The sequence below is a fragment of the Urocampus carinirostris genome, chromosome 3, assembly GCF_059441175.1.
Source record: "Urocampus carinirostris isolate Australia breed hairy pipefish chromosome 3, RoL_Ucar_1.0, whole genome shotgun sequence".
NCBI classification, from domain to species: domain Eukaryota; kingdom Metazoa; phylum Chordata; class Actinopteri; order Syngnathiformes; family Syngnathidae; genus Urocampus; species Urocampus carinirostris.
Window position 1 is genome coordinate 54,242,753 of NC_142351.1, and position 21,834 is coordinate 54,264,586.

The following is a 21,834-nucleotide window of genomic DNA, read 5'->3' on the forward strand; positions in this document are numbered from 1 at the left end:
GCGTAGTTGAGGTAATGAATCATCTTGAAGCCCCTGCGTGTGTGGAGCATATACTTTGAGGGCTTTACTGCTTTTTGGGGCTTCATTTTGCCATCACTAGTTGGTACGACCTATCCCTGGGGCAGTTCAGACAGAAGCCACTGTACATACAACATGTAGAATTTTTCTTATGCTAAGCAGACCAGGTTAGCACATTCGGCTATCACGCAAAAGGTCCCCAGTTTGAGACTGGGCAGAAACATATGTGGCCTGGAGAGGGATGGGCGCTACCATGCTTTACTTGCCCAAGACACACCAAAGGAAATGGTGCCCCGACGACCCTAGTAGTTATTGGATCCAACCAACCTACACCATCCTTGTACTCTTCAGCCAGAGCTGTACAGTCAGTGACTGGCTGCTACTGTGGGGAAGTCAGTTGGACAGTTCAGCTCCTTCTAGTGACTAGAACTTAATCAAACGCCTAAGACTAGAATCTAGTCTTGGGCGTTTGATTAAGTTCTTTGGTTTGGATACCTAAACTAGTCCCTTAGCCCAATTCTGTGATTTCTGTACAAGCTCTGTTAGTCTACTGTTACTCGATACAGTTGCCTTTTTGTTACACTCTTACCTTCCATTCTTATTCCAGCACACTCAGGCTCCCATTTTATGTTATTACTGTTACATATTATTTATAACCTGGGTAACCTAGGCTTACGAGTCGTAACATGACGCACTGTTGTTAGTTACTTTAAAGATTATGCAGTATTTAGATCACAGTCAGCATTGGCCAATCGTGTTACTGTTCTTTGCTTTCCACAACTCTAAGGGCCATTCTGCTTTTTGTAACCTAGGGGATTTAATAAAAAGTACATTTAGAACAGGTTGGAATTTTTGCATCTTGAGTGTTTTGTACAGTCCTCTCTTGTTCTCCCTATAAGCTAAAAATAATATTTGATGTCTCTTTTCCTTATTTTAAGTGTCTACTTATTTATGAGTTGTTTTAGAATGTCTTTTCCACATTTTGTGTCATTTAGGGGTCCATCTGAATTATGACCCTTGAACCCTTCTCTTTAATTCATACCTCAACTGCAAAATATGACTTGCCTTTTTATGCAAGCCTTGGGATTGCATTTTGCCATTGCCCAACATTTCACTTAATAACGTGTATGTATAGGCAAATATTACCATCTAAGCTAAATAGCTCAGACTTATTCAGGAACGCTATGATGGAGTGCAGACCGGCCATTCTGCCGCAACCCTGGACCTCTACCGTTGACCTACATACAGAAAAAAACTAGAGCAGAACAAATGGATAGAGCCTCACACAACCTGTCAGTTCTTATATAAAGATCTGTAAGGTTTTTGTTATTCCACACATGGGTTATGAAACGTGACGTGCCAAGAGTGTAAATGGCAGCAGGACACGGTCAGTGACAACATTGCAGGGTATTAGGACATCTAAAATTTAGCATCGTCATTCTATTGAGTAGTGCTCAGCCTCGTCTGCACCATTTTCCTTCTCATTATTTTTCTCAGCCTTTCAATGGAAATACTTGACCTACGTCAAAAAAATATACTTCATGTTTATTATTTAAATCAGTTTTGTTTATTTAATGATTTTTACCACTCGGAGGCACTAAATAATACTCATCTCTTTAATTAAATAAATCACACTAAAAAATTCACACTTTTTAGAAATTCAATTCGTATTGACTTATTTCAAGTATCAATTTCAAATGTATTAACAAGTTTTCCTCATAAAATATAATACATATACCCGAAAGTTATAAAAAAGTATCCGTCAAGAAAAAAACTATTGCGAAATACAAAACTGCCGTTAGAATAATATTGTGATTACATGTTATTTTCTGTAATGGGCAGCACGGCGGACGGTTGGTTAGCGCGCAGCACCACAGGGCAGAGGTTCAGGTTTCAAGTCCAGCTATCGCAGCCTCCCCGTGTGGAATTTGCATGTTCTCCCTGTGCCTACGAGGGTTTTCCTCCGGGCACTCCGGTTTACTCTCACATTCCAAAAACATGCATGCCTGTCTAAATTGTCCCTAGGTGTGAATGAGCGTTCTGTCCCTGTGTGCCCTGCGACTGGCTGGCAACCAGTTCAGGGTGTTCCCTGCCCAGTGCCCGAGGAGAGCTGTGATAGGCTCCAACACTCCCGTGACTTAACTGAGGATGAGCGCTGCAGATAATAGATGGATTTTCTGTGATGAAAAGAAAATAACAAAAATTATATTATTATAATATTTGGTTTGATTACAAATCAACTGATGAATCGCAAGTCTTTCATCAGTCTAATATTGGTGATTACGATCAAAATTATATTCCTTGAGGATCAAAGGGAACTTTGGTGACTGGACAATGACTCAGATGATAAGAAAATGGAAATGTAACTTTCCTCATTGTTTATATTCGGTCTATATAAATTGATGACTTTGCTTGATAGGTCAGCACGGCGGGGCAGTAGTTAGCGCGTGTGTAGCACAGTTTTGAGGTCCTGTGTGGAGTTTGCATGTTCTCCCCATGCTTGCATGGGTTTCCTCTGGGCATTTCGGTTTCCCCCCTCATTCCAAAAACATGCATGCTAGGTCAATTGGCCGATCCAAATTGTCCCTAGGTGTGAGTGTGCGAGTGAGTTGTCTGTGTGCCCTGCGAGTGGCTAGCAACCAGTTCAGGGTGTCCCCTGCCCACTGCCCGAGGATGGCTGGGGTGGGCTCCAGCACACACGCGACCCTAGTGAGGATAAGCGGTGCAGAATATGGATGGATGGACTTTGCTTGATTTGTGGGTGTAAAGTTAAAAAACTGTACATCGTAAATATAATAAATATTGACGAAAGTAACATCAAATTTCCTGTAATAAATCATATGAAGAACATTGTAAAAAACACAATACCCTAACCCAGAAGAGTTTTTTTTCTGTATCTAGAGCACATGCGTTATGGAAAAGGGTAGCTTGAAGTTTTCACCTGTGCCTGCCATGCATGACAATCTTGGCGAACAAGCATCAAGATGATCAAACATGGCATTTTCATCCAAAAAGTGCTGCTGCACACCTGATGGCAAAAAGCAAAATGCAGGTGGCTGGCATATGCAGGCCTTTATGGAACAGGTTTTGCAAACTATGACAGATGTTTGTAAATTGCACGGTAGTACTTCAATTACAAAAGTCAATTCCATTGAAGTTGGGAAAAAGTTTAAAATGTCAGTAAAATTAGAATAGAATGACTTGCAAACCTTTTCTAACCCATATTTAAATGAATACACCACAAAGACAAGATTATACATGTTCAAACTCATAAACTTTATTTCCATAAGCAAATAATGATAAACTTAGAATTTTATAATTGCAACAAGTGCCAAAGTAGTTGGGAAAGGGGCTTCTTCACCATTGTGTTACATCACCTTTCCTTTTAATAACACTCAATAAACGTTTAGGAAGTGAGGAGACTAGTTGTTGAATCGTTGATAGTGGAATCCTTTCCCATTCTTGCTTTATGTACAGCTTCAGCTGTTCAACAGTCCGGGGTCTCCTTTGTCTTATTCTGCGCTTTATAATGCGCCACACATTTTCAATGGGAGACAGGTCAGGACTGCAGGCAGGCCAGTCAAGCACCCGCACCCTCTTACTACGAAGCCACGCTGTCGTGAGACGTGCAGTGTGTGGCTTGGCATTATCCTGCTGGAAGAAGCAAGGGCGCCCATGGTAAAGATTCTGTTTGGATGGCAACATACTTTGTTCCAAAACCTGAATGTACTTTTCTGCATTAATGGTGCCTTCACAGATGTGCAGGTTACCCATTCCTTGGCCACTCATGCACCCCCATACCATCACAGATGCTGGCTTTTGCACTTTGCGTGCATAACAGTCTGGGTGGTTCTGTTCTTCTTTGGACCGGAGGACACGACGTCCACAATTTCCAAACACAATTTGGAAAACTGACTCATCAGACCACAGAACACTTTTCCACTTTGTATCAGTCCATTTTAGATGGGCTCGGGCCCAGAGAACCCTGCGGCGTTTCTGGATGTTGTTGATGAATGGCTTACGCTTTGCAACATAAAGTTTTAACCCACACTTACGGATATAGCGTCGAACTGTATTGACTGACAGTGGTTTTCCAAAGTGTTCCTGAGCCCATGTGGTGATGTCCTTTACACATTGATGTCGGTTCTTAATGCAGTACCGCTTGAGGGCTCGGAGGTCACGGGCATTCAATAATGGTTTACGGCCATGCCGTTTACGCACAGTGATTTCTCCAGATTCCCTGAACCTTTTCACAATATTATGGACTGTAGATGATGATATCCCTAAATTCCTTGCAATTGTACTTTGAGGAATGTTGTTTTTAAACTGTTCAACAATTTGCTCACGCAGTTGTTCACAAAGAGGTGAACCTCGCCCCATCCTTGCATGTGAATGACTTAGCTTGTTCGGGTCTCCCTTTTTTATACCCAGTAACAACTCTCACCTGTTGCTAATTCATCTGTTCACCTGCAAATAGTTGGTTGATTTCCATTCATCCACTTTCTGAGTAGTTATTGACACCTGTCCCAACTATTTTGGCACGTGTTGCTGTCATCAAATTACAGAGTTGATGATTTTCTCCCAAAACAATAAAGTTTATGAGTGAAGACAATAAATATGTTGTCTTTGCTGTGCATTCATTTAAATATGGGTTGAAAAGAATTTGCAATTTACTTGGATCAATTTTTATTTGCAATTAACACACTTTCCCAACTTCATTGGAATTGAGTTTTGTATGATTGACAGCTTTGAGTGTGCACGTTCATTAACATTGACGAGTGTCTTAATCGCGACGCAATGTTACTAAGCCCCTTTGCGCTTCAGTTATCACTGGTTCACTTCTTCACTGGAAAAAAAAAAAATGGAATAAACAAAAACATAAAAACAGAAGCTTCCTGCACCACCGAGGAACGTTTCAGCCAGCCCGTATTGACTTGGGATCTCCAATGTCGATTAGCCAATTCATATCGCAGTATCTTTCATACTTTACTGGGACCGGACATCTGCTCTCTGTTCTTTTTGCATCTTCCTGAGAAGAGTTTGTTTCCCGCTCCTTTAGTAATGCCATCTAAACGAAGCATATCTCTCTTTCGCTCGCTTTAAATCAAGGTGCCCTCCCCCCAATAATTGACTAATTTAAAATACGTATTGTATAAAGATGCCAGACATCAGTAGAATGCATTAAACTGCCACTGTGACTACGCACCTTTTTATACTATCAATATATTGTTTTCTTAAACTTTCATTTTGATTCATCTTACTCTGCACTACATAGAGAAGCCCTACAATGTTGTACCATTGTATAATGAGAGTATAGGCCATTCATTCATTTATATATAATATTTCTATGTAATACATTGACAAGTGAATACTTGCTTTATTAATAAAGTTAAGCTCTCGTGTCTCCAACATTACTTGGAGACATCTTTCCCGGAGCCATGTTATCATAATTCTAAAAAAAAATAAAGTCACACATCATAGATAGCATGCAGTAAAAAAAAAATCTTTATCGGTCCCTACCGTTAGGATTTTATTGCTTATCGGCAGGAAAAAAACAGTTATCGTGAATTTCTAAATTCATTTATTCTGGAACAACTCTTATGATTGTCTATTAATAAATGACAAAACACAATTTATTTGCCTGCTTCAAAACTTTCATGCAAGCCACTGTGTCAAAGCCAAACAGTAAGCAGAGCTGCACTGTAAGCACACTGGCAAAAGCCAACACTGTTCGCAGCATTAGCTTTGAGTAACGTTATCAATTTGTCTTTCGTGATGTGGATTTTAAAATGTAAACAGATAACATGGTGACTCTTTTCCTCCCACTCAAGATGCTAATAGTTTTTCATTACAGTAAATTGACCGATTCAAGAATGCCAATTTTTTTTCCCATGTTTTGTAAAATTGTGGCTTTATTCCTAGTGAGTGTGCCATTTATTTAAGACATGATTCATAACTCAATAGGTCAATTTGTTGACAACAGACACCATCACATAAGATGCACGAGGTGCAAATAACCTGTGCAAACTGTTATATTTTTATTAATAAGAATTAGTGAACATTTACATTCATTCATGGACACCTTACAGCTCAACGATTCTCAAATAAGGGTCAAAAGACAACAAGATCTAGAGATTTAGTCAGTGAGCACAACTGCCATTTGAAATCGAAGCCCCTGAAGTCTTAAACAGGGACTGCTCTTAATTAACAGTGCAGGTAATACAATGTTTTGTTCTTGTCAGTTTCAGTGTAGACGAGACGAGAAGTGGTTTGCCATGTGCATATAGACGTGCAAGTTGCGTATTTGCGGCCTTCAGGTCTTAAAGAGTGCAGCAGCAGTCACAGCTGTTAGAGCCACAGCAACCACAGGGCCCCAGATCATCCACTGCTTCTGAAACGAGTGGTGGCACAAAAATGGAAACATGAGCCACGTCAAAGCGTTGCCCTGGCAGAAGCATCACAGAGACCAAAGCGGTGCAACAGATCATGTCGGTTAAAAGGAGGATGAGCCCATCCAGTTACTGGGGAAAAAAAGCTTGTTAGTTTCCAAACAAAGAAAATGTCACACGCCGAAGTTGTATGATTTGAAAAGTTAGCCTGCTGTGGCTGGGATTGTTTGGACTTTTTTATGAGGGGATTATTGAGCCATGCAGTAATGTTTAGGACATGGATAACAATTTATACCTCACTACCACAATGCGCCGAAACACCATAACAGCAAAGCCAGGACAAGGCCGATGACAATGGCTTGAACAGGCAGCATTAGGGAAGTCTACAGAAGGGAAGTGATATAATAATCAACTGTGCAACGGGACATACAGTTATTATTAATGCAGGTACACCCTTAAGTCGTGTGAATATAATTTTATTGGTGTTTAATGGCATTCACACTGCTGTCAATGTTTGAAAGCAAAGGAGAACACACCAGGAGAACAGAGCCTAACAGTAAGCAAATTATTCGAAAAATAGACATTGTTTCTGGCCCTTCACAGGGCAAACTTCATACGTTTTGTAAATAAATGCTCTTTGAGTCATCTTCTGTTAAACTATGGAGTCATATTGCTCCCTGAAACAAAGGTCAACTCACCTTATTTCCTCCCTCTTGTAAATTCTTCAAGTTGGCTTTGCACTCCTCCAGTTCATTTAAAAGTGACCGATTCTCCTGCTCAGCCTTTTCATATTCTCCTTTGAGGTCGGTTAGTTCTGACTTGGTCTCGTCAAACTATGAAGTGTAAAATAAAACATTTTGACCAAACATTTAACAATACATAGGAAAAAAAGAAACTGATAATATAGCATTGGCAGAAAAATCTCATGTTGTCGATGAATTAAATTCAAAACAACAGAAATGCAATTGGAAGCATTTAAGATCTTCTATCCTAATTTACTTTTGAATAAATAAAAAGGAAGAGAGTTGAAATGTTGGTCATCTCTACCTTCATTTAATAATTTTGACAATTTAAAAAAACAAAAATCATTGTTTCTTTTCATCATTAGGCACTGAATCATAAAACGACAAATCAATTATTTGAAATATCTTATTTCCAAGAAACTACTGAGAAAATGTAGTTTTCCACATTTACACTATTTGGTACTGCACCTGAAAGCAGTTCAAATATTTTGTGATTTATTTATTTAAACTATTGGATTACAATTGTAAAAGTAGCAGTTTACGAAAATACAAAACCATGTGACCAACGTATTTTGGAATGTATTGCATTTTTTGATGTACTCTAGTTTATATGAACAGATTGAATTCCCGCCAACACAAACAGAATTGTCTCGGAACATTTGAATATTGAGATAAATTAAAACAAAAATGTCATACATTCTGGATTAATTACAAAGCATAAGAAATATAACAAATCTTTTATTATTTTAACATTGCAGCTTATGTTTTACAGCCTACTAGTATATGTTTTCATGATACACATTTTGAAATGTGACTTGAACTTTCACCATAATCAGCAATATTAAACTAATAAAACCAATTAATTTTTAATTAATGTAAGAGACATTTTTATTGCATTACAGTAAATAAGACTATCACAACAGTTAACTTTTCTGAGACATTCTATATGTACAAATACTAATTATAATTGTTAATAATTGAGTAAAACTAACTTAAACTGAACCAAAAAAAAGAAAAGAAAATCCAGAACAATTTCAATTCCTGTCAATCGAAATTGATTCTACTATAAAAAATGTGCAAAATATTTAAAGCGGTACATCCCAAACTACCTGCCGCAACGACAAGTTTATCTTGGCAAAAAGACAATGTGACAAAATTATAATCATCACAGAGAGCAGAGATTCTGATGACAGCACTTGCCATTCTGCTAACAATTAAACACAGTGGCACGTGCATTAGGTAGCTTCAGCAGACAGTTCTCAAAAGTTGACTGAGCTTGTAATTGTTTCACTCTAAACAACAGGTTTCTCCTGATCAGCCGGGCACTAGAGCATTAGACAAATACATCCAAACAAAATGATGCTTCCCTTTCTCTGCTATTCATTTTGCTCAAACAACAATGCACTTTTATGTTTAAGACTGTGACAGGGAGTCTGCTGAACCTGCCACGAAACACGCTGGCCTGTTTTTCAGGATAGTCTCGTACCAACTCTTACTCGATGACAGTAATGTCATGTATAGGGACAGCCACAACAACCAACTGCTCTTTGACCAGACGATAATTAACAGGCAACTTTGTAAAAGGAATTACAGTGTGTGCTTAGAGCAACAGCATTCAAAAGACAAACTGCACCTCTTTCTGCAGGGTGTCTCTGTAGCTATCCGCATCATCCAGTTGGGTTTGAAGCTTGCTGTTCTCTTGATGGTGCTTAAGTTCCAAAGCTGCCAGCTTCTTTTCCAGCTCCTGCCGAGTTCTCTCAAGAACTTTCAGGTTGTTGTTCAGGTCAGCATTCTGAGCACAGGAGCTAGCAGCAAAACCAAAACAGCAAAGCTTGTTACAATTGGTGGTTGATTGCAAGCATGAACTGCATCATATACAATAAAACTTCAGTCTTTTATTTATTTATTTATTTTATTTTTTTAAATCTGAGCCCTAAAACACAGCGTCAAATCAAGGCCTGAGGTCCAAATGCGCCCCGCAAAGAGGTTTTCTACGGCCTATGCGATGGTCTGGAATGGATTTACCATTATATTACAAACCAATAATATTTATGTCGTTTTTATACTGTACGTTACTTTTACTTGAAGAGGTAATTTTGTTTGCACTTTCGTATATTTCAATCCAGTGATGTAAAAAAAAAAAAAAAGACCCACCAACTTTCGATTGAGTAAATTATAAAAATAATAAAGCAATGTTCTTTCTTTGAAGTAAATTTTGCCCACTTTTGTTAAAATAGAAACTGGAGGGTGGCACGGCAGATTAGTGCTTAGCACGGTGCAGAGGTTCAGGGTTCAAGTCCAGCGACCGCAGCCTCGCCGTGTGGAGTTTGCATGTTCTCCCAGTGTTTCATGGTATCCTCCAGGCACTCCGGTTTCCTCCCACATTCCAATAAAACATGCATGTCAGGTTAATTGGCGGGCCCAAATTGTCCCTAGGTGTGAATGAGTGAGTGAGTTGTCGGTCTCTGTGTGCCCTGTAACTGGCTGGCAACCAGTTCTGGGTGTCCACTGACCAAAGACAGGTGAGATTGGCTCCAGCACCTCCGCGACCCTACTGAGAATAAGGGGCGCAGATAAAGGACCTGGAAAAACTGGAGGCCAATGAGTTTTTCTAAATAATACAGACTTTTATTTATTTTCTTGTCATAATGAATTTCATACAAAAATAAATCTAGCCTTTTTGTGATGAAATTTGAAAATGACTTAAAGATACATAAATCATTGCTTTTTCTGATGACATGAGAATATATTTGTTATCTTTTAAAACGTTTCAATTAGGTTCACTAGACTATATGCGTCATTCGACCAAACTGGCCCTCCTGCTTGTAGCCATTTTTTAAATTTGACCATCATTTAAACTTTGACACAACATACATTATGAGTGAAATTCTGAACATTTTTAAGCTGTTGCTTCTTGAATTTTTCTACAACCACAATTATTAGAATCTTTGAAAAGAGCCAAAATGATGAAATAAAAACACTGACAGAAGTATAGATATAACACAACAGGATTACTAATGTTAAATGGTGCCTGTAGTAAAGAAACCAGCAGATTAAAACATTGTCCAATGCACTAACCTTTCAAGGTCTTTCTCCAACTGCTCCCGTTTCTGCTGTATTGCTTCATTTTTAGCACACTGTGCTGCACTTTCTTTCTGCAGGTTGCCCTTCTCTTTCTGGTGAGCCTTGAGGAGTTCCTCTTTCTCTGCCATGAGGGAAGTGCACTCACTTTGCAAACTGGCTTTTTCCTTCTGATGCTTTCCCATTAACTCCTGTTTCTCCGATCTCAGGTTGGAACATTCCTTCTGAAGGCCATTGCACTCCATCTGCAGAGACTGCAGCTCATTGGCTGTAAAGAGATAATGATCAAAAACCCTAAATATTTAATTTGACGTCCCCTAAATAGGTCAAAAGGTGAAATAAAACAGAAATATTCACAAAAAATGAAAAGAATTGAAAATAAAAAAATATGTAAATACAATGACAATAAATATTTAAAAAACATGTAAATAGAGTCTGCAAATACACGAAAACTGTAAAATATTTATTCAAACTAGGAGGCATTCTTAATTGTGTTGAAACTATTTGCTTATTGGTTGATCTATTAGTAAGTGTAAGTGGATGGATAGAAAAGGTAGACAGGCATAGACACACTGAACGTTGTTCCTTGATTTGGATAATATTTAATGCTGACAGCTTGTCTGCAATCTGAAATTAAAAGATATGAGAGCAGAGCGTTTTTATTGATAATTGCATTCATGTAGTTATGTTAAGGATTCCTAAATTTGTTATATGTTGAATTATATATATTTTAAATATTGGTTCCCATCTATGTTTGTTTTTAATGCTGATTTCTTCTTAACTTAATATTTATTCTTGAATCATATTTTTATGTCATTTTTTTCCCAACTGTGTTTTTTTTTAGTTAAAGTACTGTTATGTGTCAAAACATGAGTAAAATATACAGTTTAACACTCCAGGTAGTGTGTACACATAGGAAAGTATATCCGGTAACATGGTGTCTTGAACATATAGCATTTTATTTAAAAAATAATACTTGGGCAACTTGCCACTTACGATAGCATAAAATGAATCTTTTGGTCCTTTAGGTCTGAAAATATTTAAATCACAACACATGATTTAGTTTCACCAAGTGTATTTCCACTTTGGAGTACCTTGAATTTCTGCAGTTTTCTGCCACTGCTTGCTCTGCTGCTGAAGATCCCTTTGTAGGTCTTCTATCTCGCTCTCGTATTTGATGGCAGTCTGACGCCATTTGTCCAAATCCTTAGAGACGGTTGCCAGGTTCACTTCAATAGCATTGACATCACGGTCCCTCTCAGCGGAAGCTGCCTCCAGGATGCGTTGTAGGGATTTCACCTCTTCACGTGAACTTTGTAGCTCGTCATGTAAAGTGGAAGAAACATCCTTCTGTTCACGGATGGAAGCCATTTCATCTTGGAGCTGCTGGAGCTTGCCTGGTAAAGGTATTCTCATTATTCACAATGGAGTAGACATAATCACTTGTCTTTGATAGAAGGTAACAGCACCAAACAGGTATCAAATTACAACAGACTGACCCACATATTAATCATATACCTTGAAGAAGTTTGACCTGTTTTGCAGATTCATCAGTTTGTTGTTTCTTTTCTTTTCTCTCTTTACTAAGGACCCCTACAAAATGTGACACTTCATTGTGAGCATCTCTGTCTACGAGCATTTACAGAAGCACATAGAGAAAATAAGCACTATGATACTTTGATAACATTTACCTTCCAGCTCAATGCATTTGTGCCTCTCAGTGTTGACCTGATCCTGGGCCTCTCCAAGTTCATCATTCAAGCGCTGGATTGTTTTCTCATAGTCGCTTGTGGACCCCATATTAGATCTGGTAATATCATCTGAGAATGCAATAAAGCAAAATCAGCATTAGTACAGTTTAAGACAAGTTAAATTCAAGACTTTTTGATGCCTTTTGAGATCGAATTTATGACAAAGTGGACATAAAAACCCACAATTGAAATAAACAAAAAATGCATACAGATGTTTATTTTAATTTTCTTTTAAATCACATTTTGGTCCAGTTGAAAACTTTCCATCGGAAAAACATAGCGATCAAGTTTTAGATGAAAAAAAAATGTTTACAGTACATCATAGATCCTCAGTCAAAACTGGCAGATGACTATTAATTCCAAAACACTCTTCTGCTATATTTAAGAAGCATTTTGTAATGATGCACAAAAAATGCCTTTTAACTAAATACCTTTAGTCCAAACAGATATAAATCTTATTCATGTGTTCACATTTTTAAGACTTCAGAAATGGGATTCAATACATGTTTAATGCTGATTAGGACCTTTTTTTTTAAAGAATGATGAATTTACTGCCTTTTGGGTCATTTCAAGGATCCGCAAGAACCCTGAATATAGATATCCAAAATGAACATCCTTCCTAACGAAGGTGAATGTTTTGAGGATTTGGCATGTTGAGACAACATTTGCTTGCTGCAGATGTAACAAGGAGGCACTGACAATGTTTATCATCGCGTACAAAATAAAACCCTTCAATGTTAATTCTGCTTTTGTCCCAAAAATTAAATTAGGGCTGGCATCTTAGCGAATTTCCCAAGGTATTAAAATCAGGCCTGTTACGTAACCTAATTAGAAACCCAAAAAAGACCGTTCTGTGTATTGTATATCCCAATGACCAATATCAATTTATAGCAAACTTTGTTTTAAGTACAACCCTAAAGCAATATCCTGAAATGGGAAATTGACTTTCTGAGGCTTTCAAAGGCCTGTTTCTTTTTAGGTGCAAACAAGCTGTGCAAATTCTTGATGCTTTGCACTTTTAAGTGAATATCTTAATTCAGTAATGTGTGGCGACTAAAAAAGAAAAAAAGATGACCTCATCACTGGCAGAGCATTTGGCAGAGGAGAAAAAAACCATGACAGTTGAAAGCATGTGCACCATAAAAGGATGCAACAAATGAGTGTAATGCTGCAGTTGCCACACAGGCTCCCTGCATGTCAAACTGCTGTCTTCACATGTAGTCCATACCACCCACCCATATAGACAGGCACACTATCGGATGGCACCGATAAACCGATGCGAACACAGTAACTACTAGAGGGGGGGGAGGCACAACCCCCCACCCCCAAACTCAAGCACATGACCACCTCACTGTTTGCCAGACAAAGACAAGGGTGAGCTGGGTAGTGTCCAATACGATTGTGGGTTCCTACATACATGCATATTTATGAGTGAGAAAGTGAGTGGGCTCCCCATTTGTAGGATGGTCTTTGTCAATTTTAAAGACAAAAAAGTATAATACAGAATGGTATCTTCCACAATATATTTGGCTGCTTTGTCCCGTCATAGCTTGTGTGTCACACAATTCAAAGAGAATGCATAGAAATACGGTCATAGTGAGATAGGATACTGAGCATCATGCTGGGAGACAAAAAAAAGTAGGGGAATTTCTTTTTTTAGTTCAAGTGCTGAAGGCTAAAGTCATGATGGCGCAGCTATCCTGCTACTTTCCACTCCAATGAATCAGACTGCCTGTCTTCAATATTGCCTGCTGGGTAGATGCATAGAAAATTAAACATGGCAATGCAGATAATATAATCATCATCGGTTGCACAAAGAGGCGCTAACAGATTCTCAATTTTTTTTTCGGAAAACTACTGACACACTGCAGGGAGGATGAAACAAACACTCTCTATGTTGTGCAGTCACGCGTTGCTAATTCTGCACAATCCTCATTGTCCTTTGCTTCTATTTTGATGGTGCAATACAAATGTCAGTGGTCACTGAGTTGACAAGGTTTTAGGTCAAAGAGAGTCTTCTAATAAGCTGATGACATGTTAGCCTTTCAAACAAGGACATCAGGTTGTTAAGTCATGCAGCTGTCTTCAATTGAATGTTCGGACACTTGAGCGTGACTCAAGATCTTTTCACTACTTTGTGCAAATGATTGGGCAGAAAAGTCATTAGAAGACTACGATAGACTTATCTAATTTGTGTGTTACCAACTATAAAAACAATACTCGTTTACCTTTAATTAGTGATCTGTTGTTCAGGGGATCACTCAGCTCCTTCTCTTCCATTATTTTATCTGAAAAGAATCAACAATACTCATTATGAGAGAAGCTCAATAAAGCACACATAGCTGTATGAATTAAACATGACAGCACATGTTAATACATAAATAATCTAAAAGCAGTGCACCAAGAGCATGTTCATCAAAATAAAGCATACAAAATAAAGTTTAAAAGATCAAACCTAGCTGAAAGGGTTCCTTCAATTAATCCAAGCTCTACAGTTTGGTATGGCAATGTGGCTACAGCAGTCCTTGACATGAAGAACTCTTCTCCAACTATCAGATTTTTTTCAGATGCAAAACGGAAGAGTCCAACAAGCGAGGTTGAGGGGAAGTTGCATATGAGTGTGTCCAATTTCACCAATAATTTGACAATGAAAACACTGATGGTTGATCTATTGTCTTAAAATAAAACAAAAAGGAATTTGAGACTAATTTAAATGCTACTCATCTTCTTTCAGAAAAGAACTATTTATAAAACGTGACACCCCTCTATTTTCTGGCCGCGTTGGCCTGCCCCTCCACTCTAGGTCATGCATCTGAGTCCCGGCATCACGGAAGCTGCAGCTGCATACTGACACTGAAAGGTTTTGTTTTCCCGGCTGGTCATAATGTAAAACGTCACAGAATATTTAGTGCTTTTAGGTGTTTTATTTCAATCAAAAATATTTGAGCAATTATTTCAGATACACTGGCTATGAATTTTGTCATGCAATCGAGAATTACATCATGGTTGTTGACAAATTCAAAAATGCATGAAGCAATCGTGAAAGAAGGCAAAGGTGCCACTATATACTTTGAAGTTTAAGCTTTTGGTAGGAGGCTGGGGGCTGGGGCTTTGACTAAATGAGATTAAGTTAAGTATCAGCTATTTCAGTCCTTCGAAGCTGGAGTTTTACAAATTATGATGCAGGTTTGTTTTATCAATAGTTGTAAGATTTATTGTGACAGGCAGACTGAATAAATATTCTTCCACTATATGGCAGAGAATACAGAATTAACTATTTCAGTTTTGTGATGTAATCACACAGCAATTTTAGCAATCACTTGGGTGCTCAGTTTAACATGAGGAATAAATTAATTTAAGGAGATTGTTTAAGCAATTCCTGCTGCCCGTACCCGGGTGCAACTCAAAATTCTGTGACTATAACTTTTTCGGTCGTGCAAAAGAACAAATCTGGAAGATGGTACTCGTTGTGCACATGGGTTTTGGATATATGTTCAAGGTGAAAGAAAATATGTGGGAATGAGAATATGCATACTTTTTTGTTTATATATGAGACATCAGTGTGGAGCATTTCTATAAATCATTATCAAAATCAGCTCATAGAAAGAAAATCCTTGTAAGTATCCTCTTGAGCATGTTTTAAGTATTAGTGAATTTAACTGATGGTAAAAAAAAAACCAGCAAAACATTTTGGAGATTACACATATTTTCATAAATAGGTAAATGTAAAGGACATTAAATGATTGTATGGCGCCTCACCATTATCCCTGTTGAAAGATAGAAAATTAGAGGCCATTGCCAATAGTAGAAGCATGTTTAAAAACTTGACCAAGTGTGTGCAATGGATGGCCTAATGACCTAAACAATGTAATATTTTACATTGTGTCATCAGATTTCACACAGAGACCTTGCCCTTAGTTGGACAAGATCCGTCATGAAATATATTTAGGATGCAATGTTACTAATCATTGACATGGTCAGTCAATGATCAACTTTTCCAGCCTTCTTTGTTTTGAGAGATTTGCAGATTTTATTTCATTTGCCAGCAAATCAAAACCTATACGGGATTTTATTGAACATGTTTTTATTACATTCATTTTCCAGCTACAAATCCTCACTAAGGTCATGTGGGTCCTGGAGTCCATCCCAGTAGACTTTGGGCGATTGGCAGTGGACATTCTGGATTGGTTACCAGCCAAACACAGGCCACACAGAGTCATACAACCATTCTGTACTTATGCACTAATTTTAAGAGACACTTTTTTGACTTGCCAATATACTTACCATGCATGTTTTAGGTATGTGGGAGAAAACCAGAGTGCTAGGAGAAAACCGACTCAGGCAAAGGGAGAACATGCAAAACTTCACATAGGAAGGCTGGTGGCTGGAAATTTAACCCAGGACCTCTGAACTGGGAAGGCAGATGTGCAAAACAGTCAACCATCGTGCTTTCTTTCTTTGTTCTTCTTAGTATGATAGAAATTGAATCATGTTAACATTGGTCGTATGTCATTCAGCATAAAAAAATAAAACAATAATATTCGCTGTTGCACAATGAATGTCACGCCACCAAAATAGATTAAGCTAAACATGTTCATTAAATACAGCAGAAACACATACACAGAAGAAAAAAACCTAAACAAAAAAATAAAACAATGCGATTCATACGTTTAACATTAAACCAAATGTTCAAACGTGAATCAAACAAATCAGTTTCGGGCTCAGATATTTGCAAGTGTATTTATCCCAGTTTATTTTTGCCACTTAAAGCATTATAGGTGCCATTTGCTTACTTGCACTCTAATTTGTTACCTCTTAGTTGATTTGACTTCAATGATCACTCTTGCTTCTTCGATGACAATCTTTGTAAGTTTCAAAGTCTTGATTTTTCTTACACTGCTAATTGCATTCTAAGGCCTTGTTTACAACTTGTGAAGACGGCATAATCTTGTTTGAGATAACAAAAGCTTTAGGATGTTACTTATTAACCAATAACATCAGTCAGCATTAAAGAGAATCTGATCACTGCTTTATTATCTTGACAGTCACTTCTGTACCTTTTTGGTGTCTCACTGTAAGGGAAAAATGTCAATTTAATGTCATACTTGATGTGCCATTTAAGCACACCATCCTGTGTGACTTAGGCCTCACACCGATGTTTTCTGTGTATTGGTCTCATCTATTTAGTGACTCGTTATCATTCTCAACACTGAGTGATTGTGTTTTTGTCTGTGTTATGCTTTTATCAGACTTTAGCATTCCGTGTTTCGACATGTTTGGATAGAACAGCAAACACTCATGGCTATTTTTGCCTAAGCGTAAAAAGATTCCCTCAAAGTTTGGGCGCTTTTTATGAGCATAGCACTACAACTCGGCTATTTTCGTAGTATGCCGGCCAGGCGTAGCTGATCGTGTTTTAGGAATTTCATTGGCATTCAGAGATAATTTTATTACTTTTGCCTTACAAATATTTTTCAAAACTGTAGTGCCACAATTTTTTAAAATGTTGTTACCTGATTTGTTTGTCAATTATTTTCCTGCCTAATAAATGTATTAGATAAAATGCTTTTATTTTCATCCTTGCGTTGAACCCAGTGTTCATTTTACCTCTGAAAAGTGATTGGTCCCGGGGACTCGCATGCTCAAAAATCTATGGGTCCCAACAGAGATCTATGGGTCCCCAAAATGTAGTGTTATCTGGGTTGAAAATTCAAATTGGCGACAAATATATATTATAAATCTATATATTCATTCAGTTTTAATCATCACAGCTTATTGGTAATACAAATCAGTTATCACCTCAGATTTTTCAGTTCACAATATTGTACATTATACAAAATAACATTGCTTAAATAATTATATTAATCTAAATTTTCATTCAGTTTTAATCATCCAGTTAATTGGTACTACAAATCAGTTATCACTTCAGATTTTTCAGTTCACAATATTGTACATTATACAAAATAATATTGCTGAAATATTAATCTATATTTTCATGCAGTTTTAATTATCAGTAAATTGGTAATGCAAAACAGTTATCACTTCAGATTTTTCAATTCATATATTCTTCGTGGTTTGCTGTCCCGTCACAGTTGTAATGCCTTCTCAAGGTCCAGTCCATTATCATTCTCCTCAGAGCATAACCAGGAATATGAGTGAGTCCATTTTGACAGAAAAGTCCTTTTCTTGCTAGGAGTATTTTTTGTTTATTTTCTTTCGTCGAATCATTCGCTTCAACACACGTGTTTTCCTGCCTCCGCGATCTTCCGAAGAATTCCTCCGCCGTTTTTTCGTGCCGGAATTATTGCCGTTGTTATCAGTCTCTGCATTATGTTTAGACTTATTATTGACACTGAAGAAGTTACCAATTTTGTGTTGATTTTCACCTAATACTAACTGTTTTTTTGGAGGCGTACTTAGCCTTCACCTTCCCTCGACGACCAGCACCACAACAATGACGTAATCTCGAAGCGACGAGATCTCATTTGCCGAGATCGGCGTGCAGACGAAAATTCGAACCGCGAGACCAAAAGAACAATGGCGGATCTGCCTGACGAAAAGTTTGGAGTGTGGTAAATCTTTGTTTAAAAAAAAGTAATCGGATAATAATGACAATTTTGTGTCAAAAAAGTTGCGTCCCAGGGACGCACGTTGATTTGACACTATGCGTCCCCAGCAAAAATGATGCGTCTAGGACGCAGGGACGCGGGCAAACGAGAACACTGGTTGAACCTTATATGGAGGTAAAAATGAAAGAACAAACATAATTTGAGTAGTCCATTGATTCAAGTGCGGCACGGTGGTTGAGGTATTAACGCGTCTGCGGCACAGTTCTGAGGTCATGGGATCGAATCCTCCTGTGCGGAGTTTGCATGTTCTCCCCAAGGTTGCGTTGGTTTCCCCACAGCTTCCGGTTTCCCCTCACATACCAAAAACATGCATGTCAGGTTCATCGGCTGAACCAAATTTTCCCCAGGTGTGAATGGGCGTGTGAGTTGTCTGTCTCGGTGTGCCCTGCGACTGGCTGGCAACCGGTTCAGGGTGTCCTCTGCCCACGGCTCGAAGACGGCTAGGATGGGCTTCAGCACCCCCGCGACCCTACTGAGGAAAAGACGTGTAGATAATGGATGGATGGATGCTTTGGTTCATGTGTCTTAAAATTTGAAAATATATAAATGGATATTTCCAGAAGTAAAAGCAAACGGTTGGATTTGGTTTGAAACCGTCTACCAATAAAATGGTCACTTTACCTGAAACTGCAAAACTTTTACAGTAATTACTTGCTACTTTGCACTTTGTATTTTGCAAACTCATTGTATTACGTGTTAAAAATATTCGTGGATTCATTATCCCCGATCGCAAATTTCTGCAACCTGGGCCTGGCAGAGCACACTTTTGTCAGGCCTGGCAGCCCTGTTTTAGGCTACTCTGTGAACTGGATATGTGCCGCTGCAATCCATTATCCCCGATCACATATTGCTGTGAGCGAGGACTGGCAGAGCAGACTTTTATAGGGCCTGGCGGCTTTTTATTTCAACCTAAAATAAAGTGCACTGGTAGGATGCATTCTATTATTCCTAATTTCATATAGCAACGAGCGGGGACCAGCGGAAAGCACTTTTGTCGAGAGGCAGCACTAAAATCAAATGAACAGTTGCAGCCGCGATCCATTATCTTGTGTTGACTATTGTTGAGAGTGAGGGTGGACGGAGAGAGTTTGTGCCTGTTATCCCCATTCTTTATACCCCGAATATGAACTGCACCTATGTGGCTGTGATCAATTAGCCCCAGTCTACTGTGAGCTGTGCAATAGAGTGCATGTTGATCATTGGGTGGGTATTTCGGGAATTTTTGCATATTGCAGGGGGTTTATGGTCCAGTTAATTGGGATAAATGAGGGATTACAGCCAATTTTTCAAGCATTTACATTGTGCTTTTATTTCCAATGACATTTGTGATACCCTTGTCTACAAACCAGCACTATCATTTGTCTATTAATGCTAACATTCTCTTTTATTTTGTTTTTCTCTTCCAAGTCTTTTATTACATGTTTATCTTGAAGTGATACCTCTACTAAGGTTGTACACAATGCTCATTACATTGTTATAGATGACTGAAGCAGTGACATGCAGTCAGGGGAGGCAGGTGAGGCACAGCCTCACATGTCATCATTGAAGTATAAAATAAAAGATATATTAAGTGGAAATATTTATTCCGCGTAAAGGTTATTCCTCATTAAAATTTCAAATTTTTAGATTTACTTATTCAAAATCACTGAACTATCCAATTATATTATGAATAGTGTTAATACAATCAGTGTGTAACAGCACTGTGCTGAGCGTCTGCAGATGCAGGATGAGCCACGCAATTCTATTGCCTCATGGTAGAGGGCGATAGTGAGTCAGATGTTTCTGGTTTGGCGCCTACTTCAGCCCCAAACAATAGAATCAGTGGTTAGCAAGCTAATAGCAAGGCAAGCCATCCAGTATTTTTTTCATAATAGCGTTATAACGATCCATTTATGCTTTTATTTAAAAACAGCACATAAACGTCATCTATAAGTTGCGGTAGGACACAAAAAAGTTTTTTTTCTATGAAACTGTTTGTATATTGGCTTCTGACAATCAAATGATATATTTTTTTTAAATATGACTGCCTCACTACGAACCTCAACAGACGTCCCTGGACTAATGCCATTTCTAATTCTGCTGTAAAATACTACCAAACACTATTTGAGACAAACATTTTTAAAACACTTTCTAATTTATACGTTAACTGTACTTACCTCTAAACTACATTATAAAGTGAATACTTGCCAAGTGGGCAAGAGTCTTCAACCAGGTGAGGTTTAAGATAGACCGTTAGCTTGTTGAAGTGGGCGGGATATAGACACTTGATTGGCAGGCGGTTCCTGGCGCGTGGGCGGCAACTCGCTCTGGAGCGTCATTGAATTCCGGCTCTTTGCAGAGGACTGGCTCTTCCGGCTCGGTTTAGAAAACCTATACGCCTCTTTCGGCTCTTAAAAAACTGTTTTCTTTTAATCCACAGGCTAACAAATGTTGTGTAATGTTTAGCACGAAATTAATTTGTAAAAGATGAAAAATTGAGCCAAAATGAAGAAGAAAAAAGGATAAAAAAGTAGGAAAATTAGAAGCAAAAGAAGAAGAAAATAAAAACAAAAGGGGAAAAACGAAAATAGAGGTAAAAAAGAAAAAACAAGCAAGAAGTAAGATGTGAAAGCTGTGAAAAATGAAACAATAAGAAGATAAAGACAAAAGGAAAAAGTATGAAAAAAGAAACAAAGAAGAAAAAAAGCTAGGAAAAAAGAAATAGGAAAAAAGGCATGTTACTACTACTACTAATAATGTAACATTATGCACAAAATGAATTAATATTTTTGAAAAAAATATAGTATTCTATTAAATTATAATAGTATTTATATTTTCACTTGATAGTGAACTTTAAAATCATTTAAACTTTCAACTTTTATTATTATTTATTATTATTAATTATACTGAGCAACTCGGAATCTTGATAAAACAGACAACAAAATGCCAATTAAAATTTTTGGCTTTTCAATGCAACAATAAATATACTATGAAATACAAAATTTTCCTTTTTCGAAAAAAAACAAGCTAATTGTCAAACACATTATTCATGGATAAACAGGAAACATCAATTATAATATATAAAGATCTCCCAAAAAAGATAAAAGACAAAACAAATGTATCATTTTATATACAAATTTAAAGCCAACAGCATAAAGTGTAAAAATGCATACAGACCAATCACAAAAGAAAAATATTTGTCTTGAATGTATTGGCTCCTGATTGGTGTGGGATCTGGCTCCTG

The 21,834-nt window shown here is 37.8% G+C and overlaps 1 protein-coding gene across 6 annotated transcripts; it reads right to left on the reverse strand.

Moving 5' to 3' along the window:
- Positions 1-6,012: 6,012 nt before the first annotated feature.
- On the reverse strand, positions 6,013-20,867 carry slmapb (sarcolemma associated protein b). Of its 6 annotated transcripts, none has more exons than XM_088332511.1 (11): positions 20,768-20,862; positions 16,267-16,393; positions 14,211-14,270; positions 11,923-12,051; positions 11,750-11,824; positions 11,326-11,628; positions 10,229-10,499; positions 8,784-8,955; positions 7,106-7,240; positions 6,703-6,790; positions 6,013-6,406 (listed from the first exon to the last, which is right to left on the reverse strand). In XM_088332511.1, the coding sequence occupies exons 2-10, from the start codon at positions 16,271-16,273 to the stop codon at positions 6,707-6,709; spliced, it is 1,236 nt and encodes a 411-aa protein (XP_088188637.1). In that variant the 5' UTR covers positions 16,274-16,393; positions 20,768-20,862; the 3' UTR covers positions 6,013-6,406; positions 6,703-6,706. The 6 variants fall into 6 exon arrangements, with proteins under 6 accessions (XP_088188637.1, XP_088188636.1, XP_088188642.1 ...); XM_088332510.1 differs by having other exon boundaries at positions 6,013-6,409; XM_088332516.1 differs by lacking the exon at positions 16,267-16,393 and having other exon boundaries at positions 6,013-6,409; positions 20,768-20,867.
- Positions 20,868-21,834: the final 967 nt, after the last annotated feature.

What these genes read in the sequence shown, in the direction of transcription:
- slmapb (XM_088332511.1), bottom strand. An exon ending in CAACAGATCACTAATTAAAG is followed by an intron (nt 12,052 to 14,210) that starts GTAAACGAGTAT and finishes TTGCATTCTCAG; the next exon opens with ATGATATTACCAGATCTAAT. An exon ending in CAAATGCATTGAGCTGGAAG is followed by an intron (nt 11,825 to 11,922) that starts GTAAATGTTATC and finishes CACATTTTGTAG; the next exon opens with GGGTCCTTAGTAAAGAGAGA.